The sequence below is a fragment of the Salvelinus sp. IW2-2015 genome, linkage group LG32 (genome assembly GCF_002910315.2).
Source record: "Salvelinus sp. IW2-2015 linkage group LG32, ASM291031v2, whole genome shotgun sequence".
Classification (NCBI taxonomy): domain Eukaryota; kingdom Metazoa; phylum Chordata; class Actinopteri; order Salmoniformes; family Salmonidae; genus Salvelinus; species Salvelinus sp. IW2-2015.
Genome location: NC_036871.1, coordinates 30,960,590 through 30,979,604, shown reverse-complemented (window position 1 = coordinate 30,979,604; position 19,015 = coordinate 30,960,590). Strand labels below are relative to the sequence as shown.

Here is a 19,015-nt window from a genome sequence, read left to right as displayed (position 1 = left end):
GACAAAGACCACCCATGGCACTGGCTACCCAAGCACGAGGCCGCAGTGCAAGAGTGAAAATCTCTGGCTACATCCATGCCAGTGTTGCGCTACTACGACGTCACGAAGCCTGTCACAATCCAGAGCGACTCTAGCCAAAGGGACTTGGATGCTGCCTTATGCAGGAAGGCCAGCCCGTTGCGTTTGCCTCGAGAGCGCTCACCCCCACCGAACAAAACTATGCACAAATTGAGAAAGAGTGCCTCAGCATCGTCTTCTCCTGCCAGCGATTCCATCACTACTTATATGGTCGAGAGCTGGTCACCGCTGAAACTGACCACAAACCACTCATTGCCATATTCAGTAAACCTCTCCTCAACGCGCCCAAGAGGCTTCAAAGCATGCTCCTGACTCTGCAAAACTACAGCCTGAAGGTCATTTACAAGCCAGGACCAGAGATGTACATCAGCGACACACTGAGCAGGGCAACAGCACAATGTACAGGTAGAGGCACTGCCTATCAGCGGCAGGCCATCTGTTCGCTACAGCAGGAACAACAAGATGTTCAACAGATCAATCAGGCAGACTACTTAAACGTCACAGATCACCGCCTAGCCCAGATCAGGCAACATACTGACAAGAACGAACACCTACAGTCACTGAAGTCCATGGCTCTCGCAGGTTGGCCATATCTGAAAGAGGGAGAGAATACTGGACCTTTCGAGATGAGATCAGTGTGCAAAACGGCGTCTTGTTCAGAGGTCAGAAGGTCATTATTCCCAAATCACTACGTCCAGAGATGCTTACCCGCATACACTCCAGTCACGTTGGAGGTGACGCATGCTACCGCCAGGCTCGTGAAACATTATACTGGCCAAACATGCAAGCAGAAATTAAAGACTTTGTCAGCAACTGTACCACATGCAACGAGTACGCTCATGAACAGCAAAAGGAAACCATGATGTCACACGAACTGCCCACAAGGGCCTGGCAAATCATCAGCATGGACTTATTCAGCCACAGACAAAAGGACCATCTTCTCATCGTTGATCATTACTCTGACTTTTGGGAAATTGAACTGCTCCCTGACTTGTCTGCAGAGACGGTCATAAAGCGCTGCAAGGCGCAGTTTGCAAGGCAAGGTCAGCCTGACAAGGTAATCACGGACAATGGCCCACAATTCACTGCACAGTTCAAGCGTTTCGCCTCAGAATGGGAGTTTGACCACGTGACCTCCTCTCCAAGACACCCAAAAGCAAATGGCAAGGCAGAATCAGCTGTCAAGATTGCAAAAAACCTGTTAAGCAGGGCCTTGCGCGACAGCAACGACCCATGGAAAGCGATCTTACAGTGGAGGAACACACCCACCGAAAACATGGACAGCAGCCCAGCACAACACCTTCTGTCCAGACGTCTGAAGACTACTATCCCCGTAGCTAACAAGCTACTTGAGCCCTGCGTCATGGTTGGCGTCACGGACAAACTGCGTCACAGAAAGCAGCTCGCTAAGTGCTTCTACGACCGGACTGCTCGAGACCTACCAGAGCTGGAGGTGGGTGAAACTATAAGGATGAAACCGCTGCCGGGAGACCACACAGGACTTTGGAGGCTGGGCACATGCCTACAGAGAGTTGCACCACGTTCTTACCTGGTGGATGTTGGTGGCTCCCTCTATCGTCGCAATCGGGTGGATCTGCGRGTAGCAGAGCAGACAAACCAGAACATGCCATACACTCACCTAGATGAGCTGGATCACAGTCCAGGCCTAAGGGTAAGGGGTGCAGAATTGAGACATGAGCCAACTGAAGGTGAGGCTTCTACCCCACCAAACTCTCCAGCTCGTGGCCCTAATCCTACCCCTGTCAGAGCCAATACTTACTCACGGGTGGGTCGGCTGTGCAAGCCACCGGACAGGCTCACCCTGTAAGCAAGAGACTGTGTTAACTTGTCCTCTGTTTATAAAAAATAAAAAAAAGGAAGATGACAACTGAAGTAAAAAGAAAATGTCATGCTTTTCAATTGTTATTGAAAAGCATGACTGTTAAGAACTGTTAAGAACTCAATGTTATGCCGTTATGTTTGCACTTTCTATTGAAAAGGATGATGTTACGGAGTCTAGTTGATAGGTAATCGACTAGCTGGACTGTTGCCCAGACTCCACGCGTAGGACTTTGTACAATGCTCAACAAGGCTATTGAACTTGACATTGGTGTCTGTCTTTATTCCTTTATCCAACATATCATACAGAAACAGGTGCTTTGGTTGTGGTAAAGTGGGAGATCTGTACAGGGTAAAAGGGATCTTGAAGAAGGAAGGCTATCGCTCCATTTTGCAACGCCATGCCATACCCTGTGGACGGTGCTTAATTGGAGCCAATTTCCTCCTACAACAGGACAATGACCCAAAGCACAGCTCCAAACTATGCAAGAACTATTTAGGGAAGAAGCAGTCAGCTGGTATTCTGTCTATAATGGAGTGGCCAGAACAGTCACCAGATCTTAACCCTATGGAGCGGTTGTGGGAGCAGCTTGACCGTGTGGTACGTAAGAAGTGCCCATCAAGCCAATCCAACTTGTGGGAGGTGCTTCAGGAAGCATGGGGTGAAACCTCTTCAGATTACCTCAACAAATTGACAACTAGAATGCCGAAGGTCTGCAAGGCTGTAATTGCTGCAAATGGAGGATTATTTGACAAAAGCAAAGTTTGAAGGACACAATTATTATTATTTCAATTAGAAATCATTATTTATAATCTTGTCAACGTCTTGACTACATGTACTATTCATTTTGCAACTCATTTAATATAGAACATTTCTAAGTGACCCCAAACTTTGAACGGTAGTGTAAATACACTACCGTTCAAAAGTTTGGGGTCACTTAGAAATGTCCTTGTTTTTGAAAGAAAAACACATTTTTTTGCCCATTAAAATAACATCAAATTGATCATAAATACAGTGTAGACATTGTTAATGTTGTAAATGACTATTGTAGCTGGAAACAGCAGATTTTTAATGGAATATCTACATAGCGTACAGAGGTCCATTATCAGCAACCATCACTCCTGTGTTCCAATGGCACTTTCTATTTCACCTTTATTTAACCAGGTAGGCCAGTTGAGAACAAGTTCTCATTTACAACTGCGACCTGGCCAAGATAAAGCAAAGCAGTGCGACAAAAAAACAACACAGAGTTACACATGTGATAAACAAAAGTACAGTCAATAACAATAGAAACATCTATATACAGTGTGTGTGCAAATGGAGTAAGATGGTAAGGCAATAAATAGGCCATAGTAGCGAAGTAATTAAAATTTTGCCAATTAACACGAGTGATAGATGTACAGATGATGATGTGCAGGTAGAAATATTGGTGTGCAAAAGAGCAAAAAAAGTAAATAAAAACAATTTGGGGTTGAGGTAGGTAGTTGGATGGGCTATTTACAGATGGGCTTGGTACAGCTGCAGCGATCGGTGAGCTGCTCAGATAGCTGATGCTTAAAGTTAGTGAGGGAGATATAAGTCTCCAACTTCATCGATTTTTGCAATTCGTTCCAGTCATTGGCAGCAGAGAACTGGAAGGATAGGCGGCCAAAGGAGGTGTTGGCTTTGGGTGATGACCAGTGAGATATACCTGATGGAGCGTGTGTTACGGGTGGGTGTTGTTATGGTGACCAGTGAGCTGAGATAAGGCGGAGCTTTACCTAGCAAAGACTTATAGATGACCTGGAGCCAGCACAACAGTTTTCTGCTGTGCTAACATAATTGCAAAAGGGTTTTCTAATGATCAATTAGCCTTTTAAAATGATAAACTTGGATTAGCTAACTCAATGTGCCATTGGAACACAGGAGTGATGGTTGCTGATAATGGCCTCTGAACGTCTACGTAGATATTCCATTAAAAACTGCCGTTTTCAGCTACAATAGTCATTTACAACATGAACAATGTCTACACTGTATTTCTGATCAATTTGTTGTTATTTTAATGGACAAAAAAGTGCTTTTCTTTCAAAAACAAGGACATTTCTAAGTGAGCCCAAACTTTTGAGCGTTAGTGTATATATTTCTTTCAAATATATACATGTGTATATGTATGTATGTACAGTTGAAGTCGGAAATTTACATACACCTTAGCCAAATACATTTAAACTCAGTATTTCACAACTCCTGACATTTAATCCTAGTAAAAATTCCCTGTCTTAGGTCAGTTAGGATCACCACTTTATTTTAAGAATGTGAAATGTCTGAATAATAGTAGAGAGAATCATTTATTTAAACTTTTATTTTTCTTTCATCACATTCCCAGTGGGTCAGAAGTTTACATACACTCAATTAGTATTTGGTAGCATTGCCTTTAAATTGTTTAACTTGGGTCAAATGTTTCAGGTAGCCTTCCACAAGCTTCCCACAATAAGTTGGTTGAATTTTGGCCCATTCCTCCTGACAGAGCTGGTGTAACTGAGTCAGGTTTGAAGGCCTCCTTCATTTCACACACTTTTTCAGTTCTGCCCACAAATGTTCTATAGGATTGAGGTCAGGGCTTTGTAATGGCCACTCCAATACCTTGACTTTGTTGTCCTTTCCATTTGCCACAACTTTGAAGTATGCTTGGGGTCATTGTCCATTTGGAAGACCCATTTGCAACCAAACTTCCTGACTGATGTCTTGAGATGTTGCTTCAATATATCCACATAATTTGAAGTGCACCAGTCCCTCCTGCAGCAAAGCACCCCCCACAACATGATGCTGCCACCCCTGTGTGTCACGGTTGGGATGGTGTTCTTACGCTTGCAAGCCTCCCCCTTTATCCTCCAAACATAACGATGATCATTATGGCCAAACAGTTCTATTTTTGTTTCATCAGACCAGAGGACATTTCTCCAAAAACTACGATCCTTGTCGCCATGTGCAGTTGCAAACCGTAGTCTGGCTTTTTATGGAGGTTTTGGAGCAGTGGCTTCTTCCTTGCTGAGCGGCCTTTCAGGTTATGTCGATATAGGACTCGTTTTACTGTGGATATAGATAATTTTGTACCGGTTTCCTCCAGCATCTTCACAAGGTCCTTTGCTGTTGTTCTGGGATTGATTTGCACTTTTCGCACCAAAGTATATTCATCTCTAGGAGACAGAACGCGTCTCCTTCCTGAGCAGTATGACGGCTGCGTGGTCCCATGGTGTTTATACTTGCATAATATTGTTTGTACAGATGAATGTGGTACCTTCAGGCGTTTGGAAATTGCTCCCAAGGATGACCCAGACTTGTGGTGGTCTACAATTTCTTTTCTGAAGTCTTGGCTGATTTCTTTTGATTTTCCCATGATGTCAAGCAAAGAGGCACTGAGAGTGAAGGTAGGCCTTGAAATACATCCACAGGTACACCTCCAATTGACTCAAATTATGTCAATTAGCCTATCAGAAGCTTCTAAAGCCATGACATCATTTTCTGGAATTTTCCAAGCTGTTTAAAGGCACAGTCAACTTAGTGTATGTAAACTTCTGACCCACTGGAATTGTGATACAGTAAAATATAAGTTAAATAATCTGTCTGTAAACAATTGTTGGAAAAATGACTTGTGTCATGCACAAAGTAGATGTCCTAACCGACTTGCCAAAACTATAGTTTGTTAACAAGAAATTTGTGGAGTGGTTGAAAAACGAGTTTTAATGACTCCAACCTAAGTGTATGTAAACTTCCGACTTCAACTGTAATATATATACACACACACATCTTTTTTAATAAATTTCCTTTATTACCCTCCAACCCTACCCCAGTTTGAGCAATCTAGTGAACAACAACGCTTAGGCCTGTATTTCCAGCTTATACATACTATATAAATGTTATGGACAGTCTATTTTACAATAGTTTTATTTTGTTTGTTTTTATCTCTTGTCCTTCCTCTGCCTTCAACCTCTCCCATACATTTATGATGTCCATCCGGTTTGATTTTTATTTGCCATATCTTTCAAACTGTGCTCTTTCAAAAAAGTTCTTAACCTATATACGTTTTACYGGCCCAGTATGTTTTAGTTATCTTGTTGTTATTATTCCCAACCTTCAGCTCCATTCAACCCCTCCCATCTATCTCTTAACACCATTCATATTGGATTTCTATTTGCCACATATTTTTCAACTGTGCTGGGATATTTCACAAAAGTTCTGAACCTTCTATTCTCATTCTTTCTACGGACTGTAAATTGAAAATAAACATTTTTGCAAAAGTTATTATTATATTATTGATCGAATGACAGTGGTGTAAAGTACTTAAGTAAAACTACTTTAAAGTACTACTTAAGTCGTTTTTTGTGGTATCTGTACTTTACTATTTATATTTTTGAGAACTTGTACTTTTATTTCACTACATTCCTGAAGGAAATAATGTATTTTTTACTCCATACATTTTCCCTGACACCCAAAAGTACTTGTTACATTTTACACACTTATCAAGAGAACATGCCTGATCATCCCTACTGCTTCTGATCTGGCAGACTCACTAAACACAAATGCGTAGTTTGTAAATGATGTGTGAGGGTTGGAGTGTGCCACTGGCTATCCGTTTGTTAAAAAAAAAAAAAAAATCCCATTTGGTTTATATGGAATTTGAAATGATTCATACTTTTACTTTTGATACTTAAGTATATTTTAGCAATTACATTTACTTTTGATACTTAAGTAGATTTAAAACCTAATACTTAGACGTTTACTCAAGTAGTATTTTACTGGGTGACTTGTACTTGAGTAATTTTTTATGAAGGTATCTTTACTTTTACACAAGTTTCACAATTGTGTACTTTTCCCACCACTGTCGATAGCACTTCTTGGCAATCTGAAAAGTCATAGTCTATCTGCAGGGTTAGCTCCAGGTAAATATTGCAATTCTTCAGCCATTCCTGGACCTGTGACCAAAAACAAGCTACATATGGACAGTACCAAAACAAATTATCTAATGATTCTGCCTCTTCYCAGCAAAATCTGCAGAGCTGGGAAGGTTGTATCCCCCATATAAAAACAATTCTGTTGGTTGCAAGAATTCTGTGTAATAATTTAAATAAAAAATTATAAGTTTTGAATCCGGCGTCGTTTTGCGTATCAGTTCATAAACCATGTGCCATAGAATGGTTACGTCAAAAATCTCTTCCCAACTAGTTTGCAATCTATATGGCACAGCTGTCAATGTTTTGGTCCTTAAATGAAACTGGTATACATTTTTGTTAATCACAATTTTATTTAACCAATTATGGTCTTTAATGCATGTGCGACAGACAAGTTCCTTACTTTTTCCCCCTTACACTTTCCTCTTCCATTTTTGCGATAATGCTGAAATTAGTTGGTTGTAATTTTGGGTAGAGCAGACATTTCCATATATTTAAGTTAGCTGTATGTATGACATAACTCCACCAGTGGTATTTATGATATCATTTACGAAGATTATACTTAAAAAATATATATATATAAAAAAATAATGTTTTTTTTAATCAATTTGTATATTTGAGTTTAACCACAATATTTGTTGTGTTACTTGTTCTGTCTTTTCTGGTGGATTAAATTGAAATTGCAACCAACTTTCTATGGCTTGTTTTAAAAATAGTGATATGTGGAGATGATTTCCTTTTCAAATAACTGAAAGTGACAGGTTGTAATCTGAATAAAGGGGAAAAGGCATTTCTTGAACATAGGGTGAGACATTTTTATTAATCTAAGATCTACTAGAACACCAGTTTGGATTTAAGTATAACTTTTGTATGACTGAAACCTATAGTGTGAGGTCTAATGCTTTAATATTTAGTCATTTCTGCCCTCCAAATTCATATTCATTATATATATAGACCCGTTCAAGTTTGTCTCGCTTGCCAGTCCAAATAAAATTGTATATTTTTTCTCATATAATTAAAAAAAAACTGTTCGCTAGGTGTAAGCAAGACCTTAAGCAAATAGGTAAACTGGGATATGACTAAAGAGTTAATCAGGGTGATTTTTCCACAAATAGAAAGGTATTTACCTTTCCATGGTAGCAAGATCTATTTTTGCTAACTTTCTATAAAAATGTATTGGACTGAGATCATTTCTTTCTTTCAGGATATGTATACCGAGTATATACACAGCACCATCAGACCATTTTATTGGTAAACTACATGGTAAAGTAAAAAAAAAATTGTGATACAATACGTAATATAGTACACATCATCATTTGGTTGTAATCCAGAGAGGTTAGAAAAATGATCTGGCTGTGGAGGGATCCAAGTTGTGGATTTAAAAGAAAACATGAATCATCAGTGTACAATGACACCTTAGTTTTTAAGCCCTGTACTTCTAATCCCTTGATATTATTGTTGGATCTGATTTTAATAGCTAACTTTTCGATGGTCATAATAAATAGATATGCCGATAGTGGATAACCTTGCTTTCCTCCTCTTGACAGTTTAAAACGTTCTGAGAAGTAGCCATTAATTACTATTTTACACCTAGGGTTACTATACATTATTTTAACCCATTTTATAAAGAGACTCTCCAAAATGTAAATGTTCCAGGCATTTATACATAAACTACAGTTGTACTTTATCAGAAGCCTTTTCTAAAGTCTGCTATGAATAGCAGGTCTGGTTTCCCAGATTTTTCATCGTGTTCTATTGTTTCCAGTACTTGCCTTATATTATCTCCAATGTATTGTCCATGTAAAAAACCTGTCTGATTAGAATGAATAATGTCAGACAATACCTTTTTAATTCTATGCGCTATACATTTTGCTAGAATGTTTGCATCACAACAATGAGGTTTAAGGGCCTCCAATTCTTTATATTTCCCACTTGTATCCTGTTTCAGTAATAATGGAATCAGACCTTGTTGAGTGTCTGATAATCTACCATTTACATAGGAGTGGTTAAAACATGCTAATAACGCTCCTCTGAGTATATAAAAAAATTGGTATGCCATCCAGCGCTGGAGTTTTCCTGGACTTAAAGGCTTTAATTACATCAAGAAGTTCCTCCTCTGTAATTTCACCTTCACATGTGTCTTTCTGTATGGCTGTTCATTTTACATTATTTAGAGAAAAAAATCCATACAATTAGCTTCGGTTAGAGGAGATGAAGGAGAATGAAACGAAAACATATGCTTAAAGTACTTTACTTCCTCTTTCAAAATATAATTTGGTGAATCATAGGTGACTGTCATTTGTAACAAGTTTCAGTAAACTCTTTTTGGTAGCATTTCTATGTTGAAGAATTTACTTGCTGTTTATTATCTATGCATAGTCACTTTACCCCTACCTATATGTACAAATTACCTCGACTAACCTGTACCCCCTCTGTCACACCCTGGCCTTAGTTATCTTTGTTTTCTTTATTATTTTAGTTAGGTCAGGGTGTGACATGGGGAATGTTTGTGTTTTGTCTCGTTTCGGGTGGTTATATGGAAAAGGGGGTGTTGGGTTTAGTGTATGGGTTTGTGTTGTGTGAATGTTTCTAGGTATGTCTATGGTTGAGTGAATGTTTCTAGGTAGGTCTATGGTTGCCTGAGTGGTTCTCAATCAGAGACAGATGTCGTTCATTTGTCTCTGATTGGGAGCCATATTTTAGGCAGCCATAGGCATCATGTTTTTGTTGGGTCATTGTCTAAGTCTGTGTCTGTGTCTAGGTCTAGGTCTGTGTCAAGATTGCATGTTTTGCATTTAGTCGGTTATAGCTTCACGGTCATCGATTTGTTGTTTTGCTTCGTTGGTTCATCTTCTAAATAAAGAGAAGATGTATTTTTCACACGCTGCGCCTTGGTCCTCTCTCTCTCCCTTGGACAATCGTGACACCCTCACATTGACTCATTACTAGTACCCCCTGTATATAGCCTAATTATTGTTATTTTATTGTGTAACTTTACTTATTTTTTTACTTTAGTTTATTTAGTAAATATTTCCTTAACTCTATTTTCTTAAAACTGCATTGTTGGTTAAGGGCTTGTAAGTAAGCATTTATTTTATTTTATTTAACCTTTATTTAACCAGGAAGGGCTCATTGAGATTTAAAATCTCTTGTCAAGAGCGTCCTGGCCAAGATAGGCAGCACCAAGTCATTACAAAAATTACAGACAAACAACATGAAAAACTACAAGTAATCTAGTAAAAACCATAGAATTCACAAGAGTATAACAAAAATCAAAAACAGCAAATTAAAAACATTGACAGATCAGGGAATCAGTCTCAAGATCATTCATCAGTGATTTAAAAATACCAAATCGGGTTCTTCCAGTTTAAAAGTATTTTGTAAGGCGTTCCAAGACATTGGCGCAGAGTACATAAAAGCCCTTTTACCAAATTCAGTTCGGACATTTCACGGTAAGGTCAACACCTGCTGTATCCGGGGCATGTGACAAATACAATTTGATTTGATAATCAAAAAGACATGCTTCTTCCCTTGCAAACTCAACATGGCTTTGTGATTCTGTCTTTAGTAATTTACAGAACTGTTGTCTGTATGCCTCTGTTACCAACTCGTAAGCCCGAAGGAAAGCAGCTTTAACAGTGTCATAATCTGAACTCTGGTCAAGAAATAAAGCGGCGTACACTTGCGGAGCTTTTCCCAAAATAACACATTGGAGGAGCAGTGACCAAATATCTCACAGCCATTTTAGGGATGTGGCAATCCGCTCAAAAAGAGTCAAATACACATCCACCTCCTTTTCGTTGAAAGGCGGTACAAGTCGGCTCTTTCGACCACGATCAAACTCTGTTGAGGGTGCAGGATGGTTTGACTGGATTTGGAGTGCTTCCAGATTGATCTCCCTTTGTCGCGCTGCCAGCTCCATCTCTTTTCATCAAATGGCATGTTGTTCTTGTTCTAGTCTGGTTGCACGTTCTCGTTCTTGTTGTTTGACTGCACGCTCATTTTGTCTTTCCCTATGCTCCAACTCTAATTTCTGTTGTTCAAGCTCAAATTTTTGCTCCAACTTTGCCATTAGTTCTAACTCCCTTAGTTGCACCTCTACGGGACGTACTCTACTACCCGTAGCACCCTTTTAATCAGCCTCTCTCTGAGAGGATTTCCTCCACCAAAGCAGTACCGATAAACTCTGACTACTGCTTTTGGATTGTCAGATTCAGCTTTGTACATTTATCTAGCATCTCCCATGTAGGGTTTTCCACAAATGCTTCCAGCTTAAAGTCCATGGCTTTATGTTTATTTTACAAGCCTGTGTGATTATGCAACTATCAAAATGATTCCACCAATCTTATAACTCCTCTGGGTAGAAACTCTACCACAAAAGTGTATTTTGAACACTCAAATATCTGGGCACAGCACATACTCATGGGAAACAAGGTCCCGGATGAGCCCCCATTTTGTTATGTTCCCCAGCTAGAAAACCAAATAATGTTGCTCAAACTGAAGGGGGAACTAACAAAGAGTCACTGACAACAACCAAAACAAAACAGGTGTGGTTTTAGGAGGGGTTCGTCCACTGAAGTTGACTACTGTAGTAACAACAACTGGAACCTAAAAGACCCCCCCCCCCCCGTGAGTGCCCACTAAATTTGACCACTAAGAGGCAAACAAAAGAAAAGCCCACACCAAACTTAAAGACAGACAGGAAGCAAACCAAAAAGGTGGAGCAATACAAAATCAGATAAAGTATTTGCTTGTCTAGAAATCTAAATAGAGCGAGCCAACTAAAGGTGTTAACCCTCCGCATCTATCAAGACAACTGGAGAACTGGGCCAGTCACTCTTAAATAGCATCTGGGCCAGTACAGGTGAAACACCTTCCCACTATTGAGAAGGCAACCAGCCCAGGAATAACACATACTGACTACCGAAGTGACACCAATTGTTGCGCCCTACGTGCTAACGAGCTATACGTGCTAAAAGACCAACCTCAAAACATAAATGGAAAAACCCAAACAACACAACAATGTAAATCACAAGCAATACAACACGAAACAACTAGTGGGGACGAGTGCATTCGGAAAGTATTTAGATGGAAAGTATTWAGACCCCTTGACTTTTTCCATATTTTGTGACGTTATTGCCTTATTCTAAAATGGATTTAATGAAATTGTTTCCTCAATCGACACACAATACACCATAAATGTGATAAGTTTTTCATTTTGAATAAATTCGCTAAAATCTCTAAAAAACAGTTTTTGCTTTGTCATTATGGGGTATGGTGTGTAGATTGAGGGAAAAAAACTATTCTAAAATTGTTTAAATAAGGCTGTAACGTAACAACATTTGGAAAAAGTCAAGGGCTCTGTAGACTTTTCGAATGCACTGTACAGTCCATTGGATAAGGAACATTTCATACAGTTCAAATAAATGAGTGGGGAGGGAGGGGGGGTCGTTGAGCAGAGTTATTTGTTTAACTGTCTGATACTGGTGGGGACAAATGATTTCTGGGCTCTGGCAGGTTTTCTGTACATAAAATCTGTATCGTGGCCTGATGGCCAGCAGCATATCACCCTGCATCCCACTGCTGGCTTGCTTCTGAAGCTAAGCAGGGTTGGTCCTGGATGGGAGACCAGATGCTGCTGGAAGTGGTGTTGGAGGGCCAGCAGCACCCATTTGTCTGGTCTAAAACAATATCCCAATGCCCCAGGGCAGTGTTGGGGACATTGCCCTGAGTAGGGTGCTGTCTTTTGGATGGGACGTTAAACGGGTGTCCTGACTCTTTGTGGTCACTAAAAGATCCCATGGCACTTATTGTAAGAGTAGGGGTGTTAACCCCGGTGTCCTGGCTAAATTCCCAATCTGGCTCTCATACCATCACAGTCACCTAATCATCCCAAGTTTACAATTGGCTCATTCATCTCCCCTCCTATAACTGTTCCCCATGTCATTGCTGTAAATGAGAATGTGTTCTCAAGTCAACTTACCTGGTAAAAAAAGTCAGAGCTGATAGGGTACTCCTGGTTGAGTGGATTGATGGCAGCATTCGCGTGAAACTGAAAGCGCGAACCACTGCTTTTAACCAGGGCAAGGTGACCAGAAACATGACCGAATACAAACAGTGTAGCTATTRRCTCCGCAAGGKAATCAAACAAGCTAAGTCCCAGTATAGAGACAAAGTAGAGTCGCAATTCAACAGCTCAGACACAAGAGGTATGTGGCAGGGTCTACAGTCAATCACGGATTACAAAAAGAAAACCAGCCCCGTTCCGGACCAGGATGTCTTGCTCCCAGACAGGCTAAATAACTTTTTTGCTCGCTTTGAGGACAATACAGTGCCACTGACACGGCCCGCTACCAAAACCTGCGGGCTCTCCTTCACTGCAGCCGAGGTGAGTAAAACATTTAAACATGTTAACCCTCGCAAGGCTGCAGGCCCAGACGGCATTCCCAGCCGCGTCCTCAGAGCATGCGCAAACCAGCTGGCTGGTGTGTTTAAGGACATATTCAATCAATCCTTATCCCAGTCTGCGGTTCCCACATGCTTCAAGAGGGCCACCATTGTTCCTGTTCCCAAGAAAGCTAAGGTAACTGAGCTAAACGACTACCGCCCGTAGCACTCACTTCCGTCATCATGAAGTGCTTTGAGAGACTAGTCAAGGACCATATCACCTCCACCCTACCTGACACCCTAGACCCACTCCAATTTGCTTACCGACCCAATAGGTCTACAGACGACGCAATCGCAACCACACTGCACACTGCCCTAACCCATRTGGACAAGAGGAATACCTATGTGAGAATGCTGTTCATCGACTACAGCTCAGCATTTAACACCATAGTACCCTCSAAACTCGTCATRAAGCTCGAGACCCTGGGTCTCGACCCCGCCCTGTGSAACTGGGTKCTGGACTTCCTGACGGGCCGCCCCCAGGTGGTGAGGGTAGGTAACAACATCTCCACCCCGCTGATCCTCAACACRGGGGCCCCACAAGGGTGCGTTCTGAGCCCTCTCCTGTACTCCCTGTTCACCCACGACTGCGTGGCCATGCACGCCTCCAACTCAATCATCAAGTTTGCGGACGACACTACAGTGGTAGGCTTGATTACCAACAACGACGAGACGGCCTACAGGGASGAGGTGAGGGCCCTCGGAGTGTGGTGTCAGGAAAATAACCTCACACTCAACGTCAACAAAACAAAGGAGATGATTGTGGATTTCAGGAAACAGCAGAGGGAGCACCACCCCTATCCACATCGACGGGACAGTAGTGGAGAAGGTGGAAAGTTTTAAGTTCCTCGGTGTACACATCACGGACAAACTGAATTGGTCCACCCACACAGACAGCGTTGTGAAGAAGGCGCAGCAGCGCCTCTTCAACCTCAGGAGGCTGAAGAAATTCGGCTTGTCACCAAAAGCACTCACAAACTTCTACAGATGCACAATCGAGAGCATCCTGTCGGGCTGTATCACCGCCTGGTACGGCAACTGCTCCGCCCACAACCATAAGGCTCTCCAGAGGGTAGTAAGGTCTGCACAACGCATCACCGGGGGCAAACTACCTGCCCTCCAGGACACCTACACCACCCGATGTCACAGGAAGGCCATAAAGATCATCAAGGACAACAACCACCCYAGCCACTGCCTGTTCACCCCGCTATCATCCAGAAGGCGAGGTCAGTACAGGTGCATCAAAGCAGGGACCGAGAGACTGAAAAACAGCTTCTATCTCAAGGCCATCAGACTGTTAAACAGCCACCACTAACATTTAGTGGGCATTGTCGGAACTAGAAGCACAAGCATTTCGCTACACTCGCATTAACATCTGCTAACCATGTGTATGTGACAAATAAAATTTGATTTGATGTGAGCTCGGTGGCAATCCTTACTGCCGTCCGGTACACAGTAGAGTATTACTTTATATTGTATTTGGCCTAGATTTTTTTTATGGGTACAGGAGAGAGAGTAGCCAACTCTGTGTGATAATTTGTGTTTATGCTTTAAGATTAGCCCAGTATTTGTTATTTATTAGTTGTTGTTTTTTTWAAATTAATTTTCTAATGGTTGGAGATATGCACAGCTTCATTCACGTTGCTGTGTTTGGTTGATTTCAGCATCATGAGTAAGCCTAAAGGATTTCAGTGGTGGTTTAGAATGTTTATAATTGTCCCTTAGAGATCTGTCCCTTACATGGATTCTCCTGTACTTTTGTATACTTTTTAGCCAGTAGTTCTTAAAGTAGCGCTCACAAGCCAAAAGTGGTCCCCGAAAATTGTGTACTACATCACATATGTGCAGATATGTGCACCACGTCATTGCTCTCTCCCTCTGCTGTGTGTGCATCATGCTAGCGGTTACTCAAATGGAGAGAGGCTGAAGCTCATCGACTGGAACTCAAATTGCTAGGGGGCTGGCCTTGAGGTAATACAGTTATTCTGCTCATAGATCATGACAAAACCCCATGCACAAAGAAAGGTCCATATATAAATGACTGGCCGCATATAGCCTGACATCAACCCCATCGAACACCTTTGAGATGAATTGGAACACTGACTGCAAGCCAGGCCTAATCATCCAACATCAGTACCCAACCTCACTAATGCTCTTTTGGCTGAATGGAAGCAAGTCCCCACGGCAATGTTTCAACATCTAGTAGAAAGTCTTCCCAGATGAGTGAAGGCTGTTAAAGCAGCAAAGGGGGGGGACCAACTCCATATTAATGCCCATGATTTTGGAATGAGATGTTCGACAAGCAGGTCTCCACATACTTTTGGTCATGTAGTGCATGTTAGTGTGTGTGTGTGTGTATGGGCACATACCTGTTGGTGGCTGGGGAAGCTTCTCATGGCTTCCAGCACCTGATGCACAACTGCGCTGAGCAGGGGGTGGGGCATGCCCACAGCCATGTCCTGATTGGTCAGGTTGAAGACGCAGGCTGAGGCCACCAGCTGGACATGTAGAGATTCTGAGTAGCTCTGCATCCCTCCCAACACCAGCTACAGGAAGGAGAGAAGGGTACCTACATAAGGACTTCATAACACATTCATGACCCATACATAACACATGTATAAGCAGTACATAAGATTTTTGTATAAATGCTTATGTCAACAACCACAATTTCAGCCATTTTATATACTGACATATTCCGACCGTTACCTTCAGGATGTCTGGTCTGGTCTGGTCGTACATGTCGTTAGTCAGCTGGTAGAGATGGACCAGGGCCTCGCGTGTGAAACACTCTCTCTCTCTGTACCTCCTCAGAGATTCACAGATCTGCTTCTCATTGGCCTCGCCGGTCACCTAGAAGACAAACAAGAAGATTATTCGTCAGTCACTTATTCCTCCTTCTTCTGCACATTTTCTGATAGGCCTCGATAGGTCATAGCTGAAACTACTGCTTACACCTTCACAGCTGTCTCAGATCCACCAAAGCAAGTAAATGACAACATGAAGTAGGAGGCATTTTTTGTAATGAACAATAAAATCCCCCCCAGGCGGTCACCTCACCTTTAAGTTGTCCTTCCCAGACAGAACATCACAGGAGCCAGCCCCAGTAGCCAGAAGCCCCAGGAACAAAAGCCCTCTCCTCCCCTCGACGAAGGCCGTGACCGCCCCTTCAGTCACCTTCTTCCTTCCAGACACATCCAGAGACACAAGTGCTGGGAGAATCCCAGAACCCCCCTCCAGAAGCAGCCTCACTGCTTCATCCCCCTCCCCCCCTTCGTCATTCTCTGCGGATGGCGGTGCAGAGGCGAAGCGGTCGTCAGAGAGGTCCAGGTGCCTGAGGGCGTGGAGCTGGCTAAGGATGGAGATCACCCTGGCGGGTGACATGTCCAGCTGCCTCAGCCCGTGGGCAGTCAGGGATCTCAGGGTAAGCCGGCAACCCAGCAGGGCGCTCAGCTCCGTGACGGGGGTGCTGGAGATGTCCAGGACCTCTAGCTGTGGCAGAGTACAGATGTCCTCCAGGAAGGGGTCTGTGAGGTCTGTGTTGGCCAGGTTGAGTGTCCTCAGGCCCTGCAGAGAGCTGAAGCCCACTTGCTCTTCCTCCATCTCCAGGGACGTCCAGCCCAACTGGAACCTGCTCAGTGTGAGCCTCTGCAGGCTGGCTCTGCACTCCGGGTTGGAGGCCAGGCCTGAGAGGATGTGGGCACCAGTGAGGCCCCCAGGGACCCCGGATGCATCCAGCTCCTGCAGCCGGTGAGGGCAGAGGGCCAGACGGAAGGCCTCTGCAGAGAGGGGGGAGGAGCGGACACAAGCTCTGCGCAGACGGAGTTGTTCACAGCTGCGGAAGATACCGACTGTTCTGTCGTTTAGCGTACCTAGGGGATGAAAAAAGAAGAAGTGAAAACGTGAGGTAAGGCTGAAATGTGGATGAGAACAGTGATGACCAGGAGGTTGACACAACAATATCTTGTTTTAAAAAATTACGTAAAATCAACCCATTGAATAGAAATTCCCTTTTTTAAACCCATAGGTTTGTTAACCATTACATTTATTTAATTCCATTTGTGTGTGTTTTGTTGTTGAACATTCTCTGGCGCCCTCCCTCCCTACTCACCCATGGCAGCCATCTTGTGCAGTAGCTGATCAGCCATTTCCTGTGGGAGCAGTGGGGCCCAGCTGAGCCTCAGGGAGCCGTCTGGGTGCGTACTGCAGAGGGAGTCCAGGCTGAGACACACCTGGGCCAGACACAGCTCAGACAGGGCCACGGGACAGGACTCCTCAGCCTGCAGTCAAACACAGCTGGCTTTGGTTCTGCAGTGCATGACATTGCACCTGATGCAACCACATTTGACATGAATGGATACTTGGTATGTTTCATTTCCATACAGCAATGATAAATGGATGAAAAATGATTAGGCTTTCAGGTACCTGAATCTGTCACTCTGTTTGAAGTGTTTTGTAACCTAAATCGTTTTCAGAATAAACCTTTTACTCAATCAATATTTGATAACTCAAAACTTGTAAAATGTGTAAATATATATATATATTTTCAACAAGTACTTAGTTATGGCTTTCTCATGTCGAAACAACGAGAGCACGTTCAGAGCCACTGACACTGTGAGTGACACAGTAGGATATGCGATTGCGACATGGCTTGTTTCTAAATTTAACCAGAATAGAGTAATGGCGCATTAGATAGTCCCTTTAAATCACCCTCTAATCCTACAGATCTCTTGACCAACCAAGGTGAACAAAAGCAAGGCTCTTGCTATTTTACTATTTGACAGAGACAGCAAGGCAATACGAAAAGGAACTGGGAAGGGGGTAGCCTAATAACTCACTCACCATTTTTTTTTTTTTAAATACAAATATTTCCCATCACTTTGCAATATCAAATGACTTTCAGAACAAGTATTGTGGTTCAAATTGCAAGACTATCTTCTGTCGTGGATATGCACATGTATATTCCGTTCTTTTTCCGTCAGTTGACATTGGTAAAATCAAGCTACAAAGTACAGTGTCTACTGCTAGTCAAATTACTGTTGAATYTTGATACAGCGACAGCACTTGATCGATAGTTAACGGTGTGTAACTCCAGAGCTCCACGATGTCGAACCCATAGAAATAGTTGATCCACGAGCCGTCGTACTGTAATACCACTTTGTAATTGGTCGGCAGAAGTCAAATGTCATCCAATGGCAACTTCTCTTTCAAGCAGGTGCTATTCCCCTACAATGTTCTATGATACATCATGATCGATTAAATGGCATTTGATTTGCAGTCGATAATGAAATGCACAATAGTTGTATCTTTGACATTTTAGCACATTTAACTTAGTTTGTATCAATCTTTGACATTTTTGAAGAAGGGATTAGTAACTAGTTTTGCCACAAGGAGGGGCCACTGGCCTCGGGAAAATATTACCGGTAAACTACTGTTGATTCCCCTTCATGACTTTGCTAAAAGATGCTCAGTTGCTCCCAATACATAACTTCAAGAACTGTCTCTTTGTTGAAGATTTTAAATGAACAATATTACATCTAGAAATACTCTCCCGCATCCTTTAATTGTGTTGGGTTTAGAATATTATATCAAATCATTTAGATTTAAGTGTTCCAAGGTGGTTGGATGAGTATATGCACTGGGTGGAGATGTCAGTTTACTATAATATCACTTCTCATAAAATAATTTTACAATTATATTTTTCTATGGCTCCCCTTTGGTACTGTTC

The 19,015-nt window shown here is 42.3% G+C and overlaps 1 protein-coding gene across 2 annotated transcripts in view; it reads right to left on the bottom strand.

Moving 5' to 3' along the window:
• zyg11l (zyg-11 family member, cell cycle regulator, like) overlaps window positions 1–18,419 on the bottom strand; it is a 53,752-nt gene extending 35,333 nt beyond the window's left edge. For both annotated transcript variants that reach the window (XM_023977135.2, XM_070436675.1), the window contains exons 1-5: window positions 18,130–18,419; window positions 17,399–17,567; window positions 16,348–17,159; window positions 15,997–16,140; window positions 15,660–15,836 (exon numbers count right to left, since the gene is read on the bottom strand). In XM_023977135.2, coding sequence (XP_023832903.1) covers window positions 15,660–15,836; window positions 15,997–16,140; window positions 16,348–17,159; window positions 17,399–17,567; window positions 18,130–18,132 — 1,305 coding nt within the window. In that variant the 5' untranslated portion in view covers window positions 18,133–18,419. The remainder of the gene's footprint in view (window positions 1–15,659; window positions 15,837–15,996; window positions 16,141–16,347; window positions 17,160–17,398; window positions 17,568–18,129) is intronic.
• Between the last annotated feature and the right edge of the window lie 596 nt (window positions 18,420–19,015).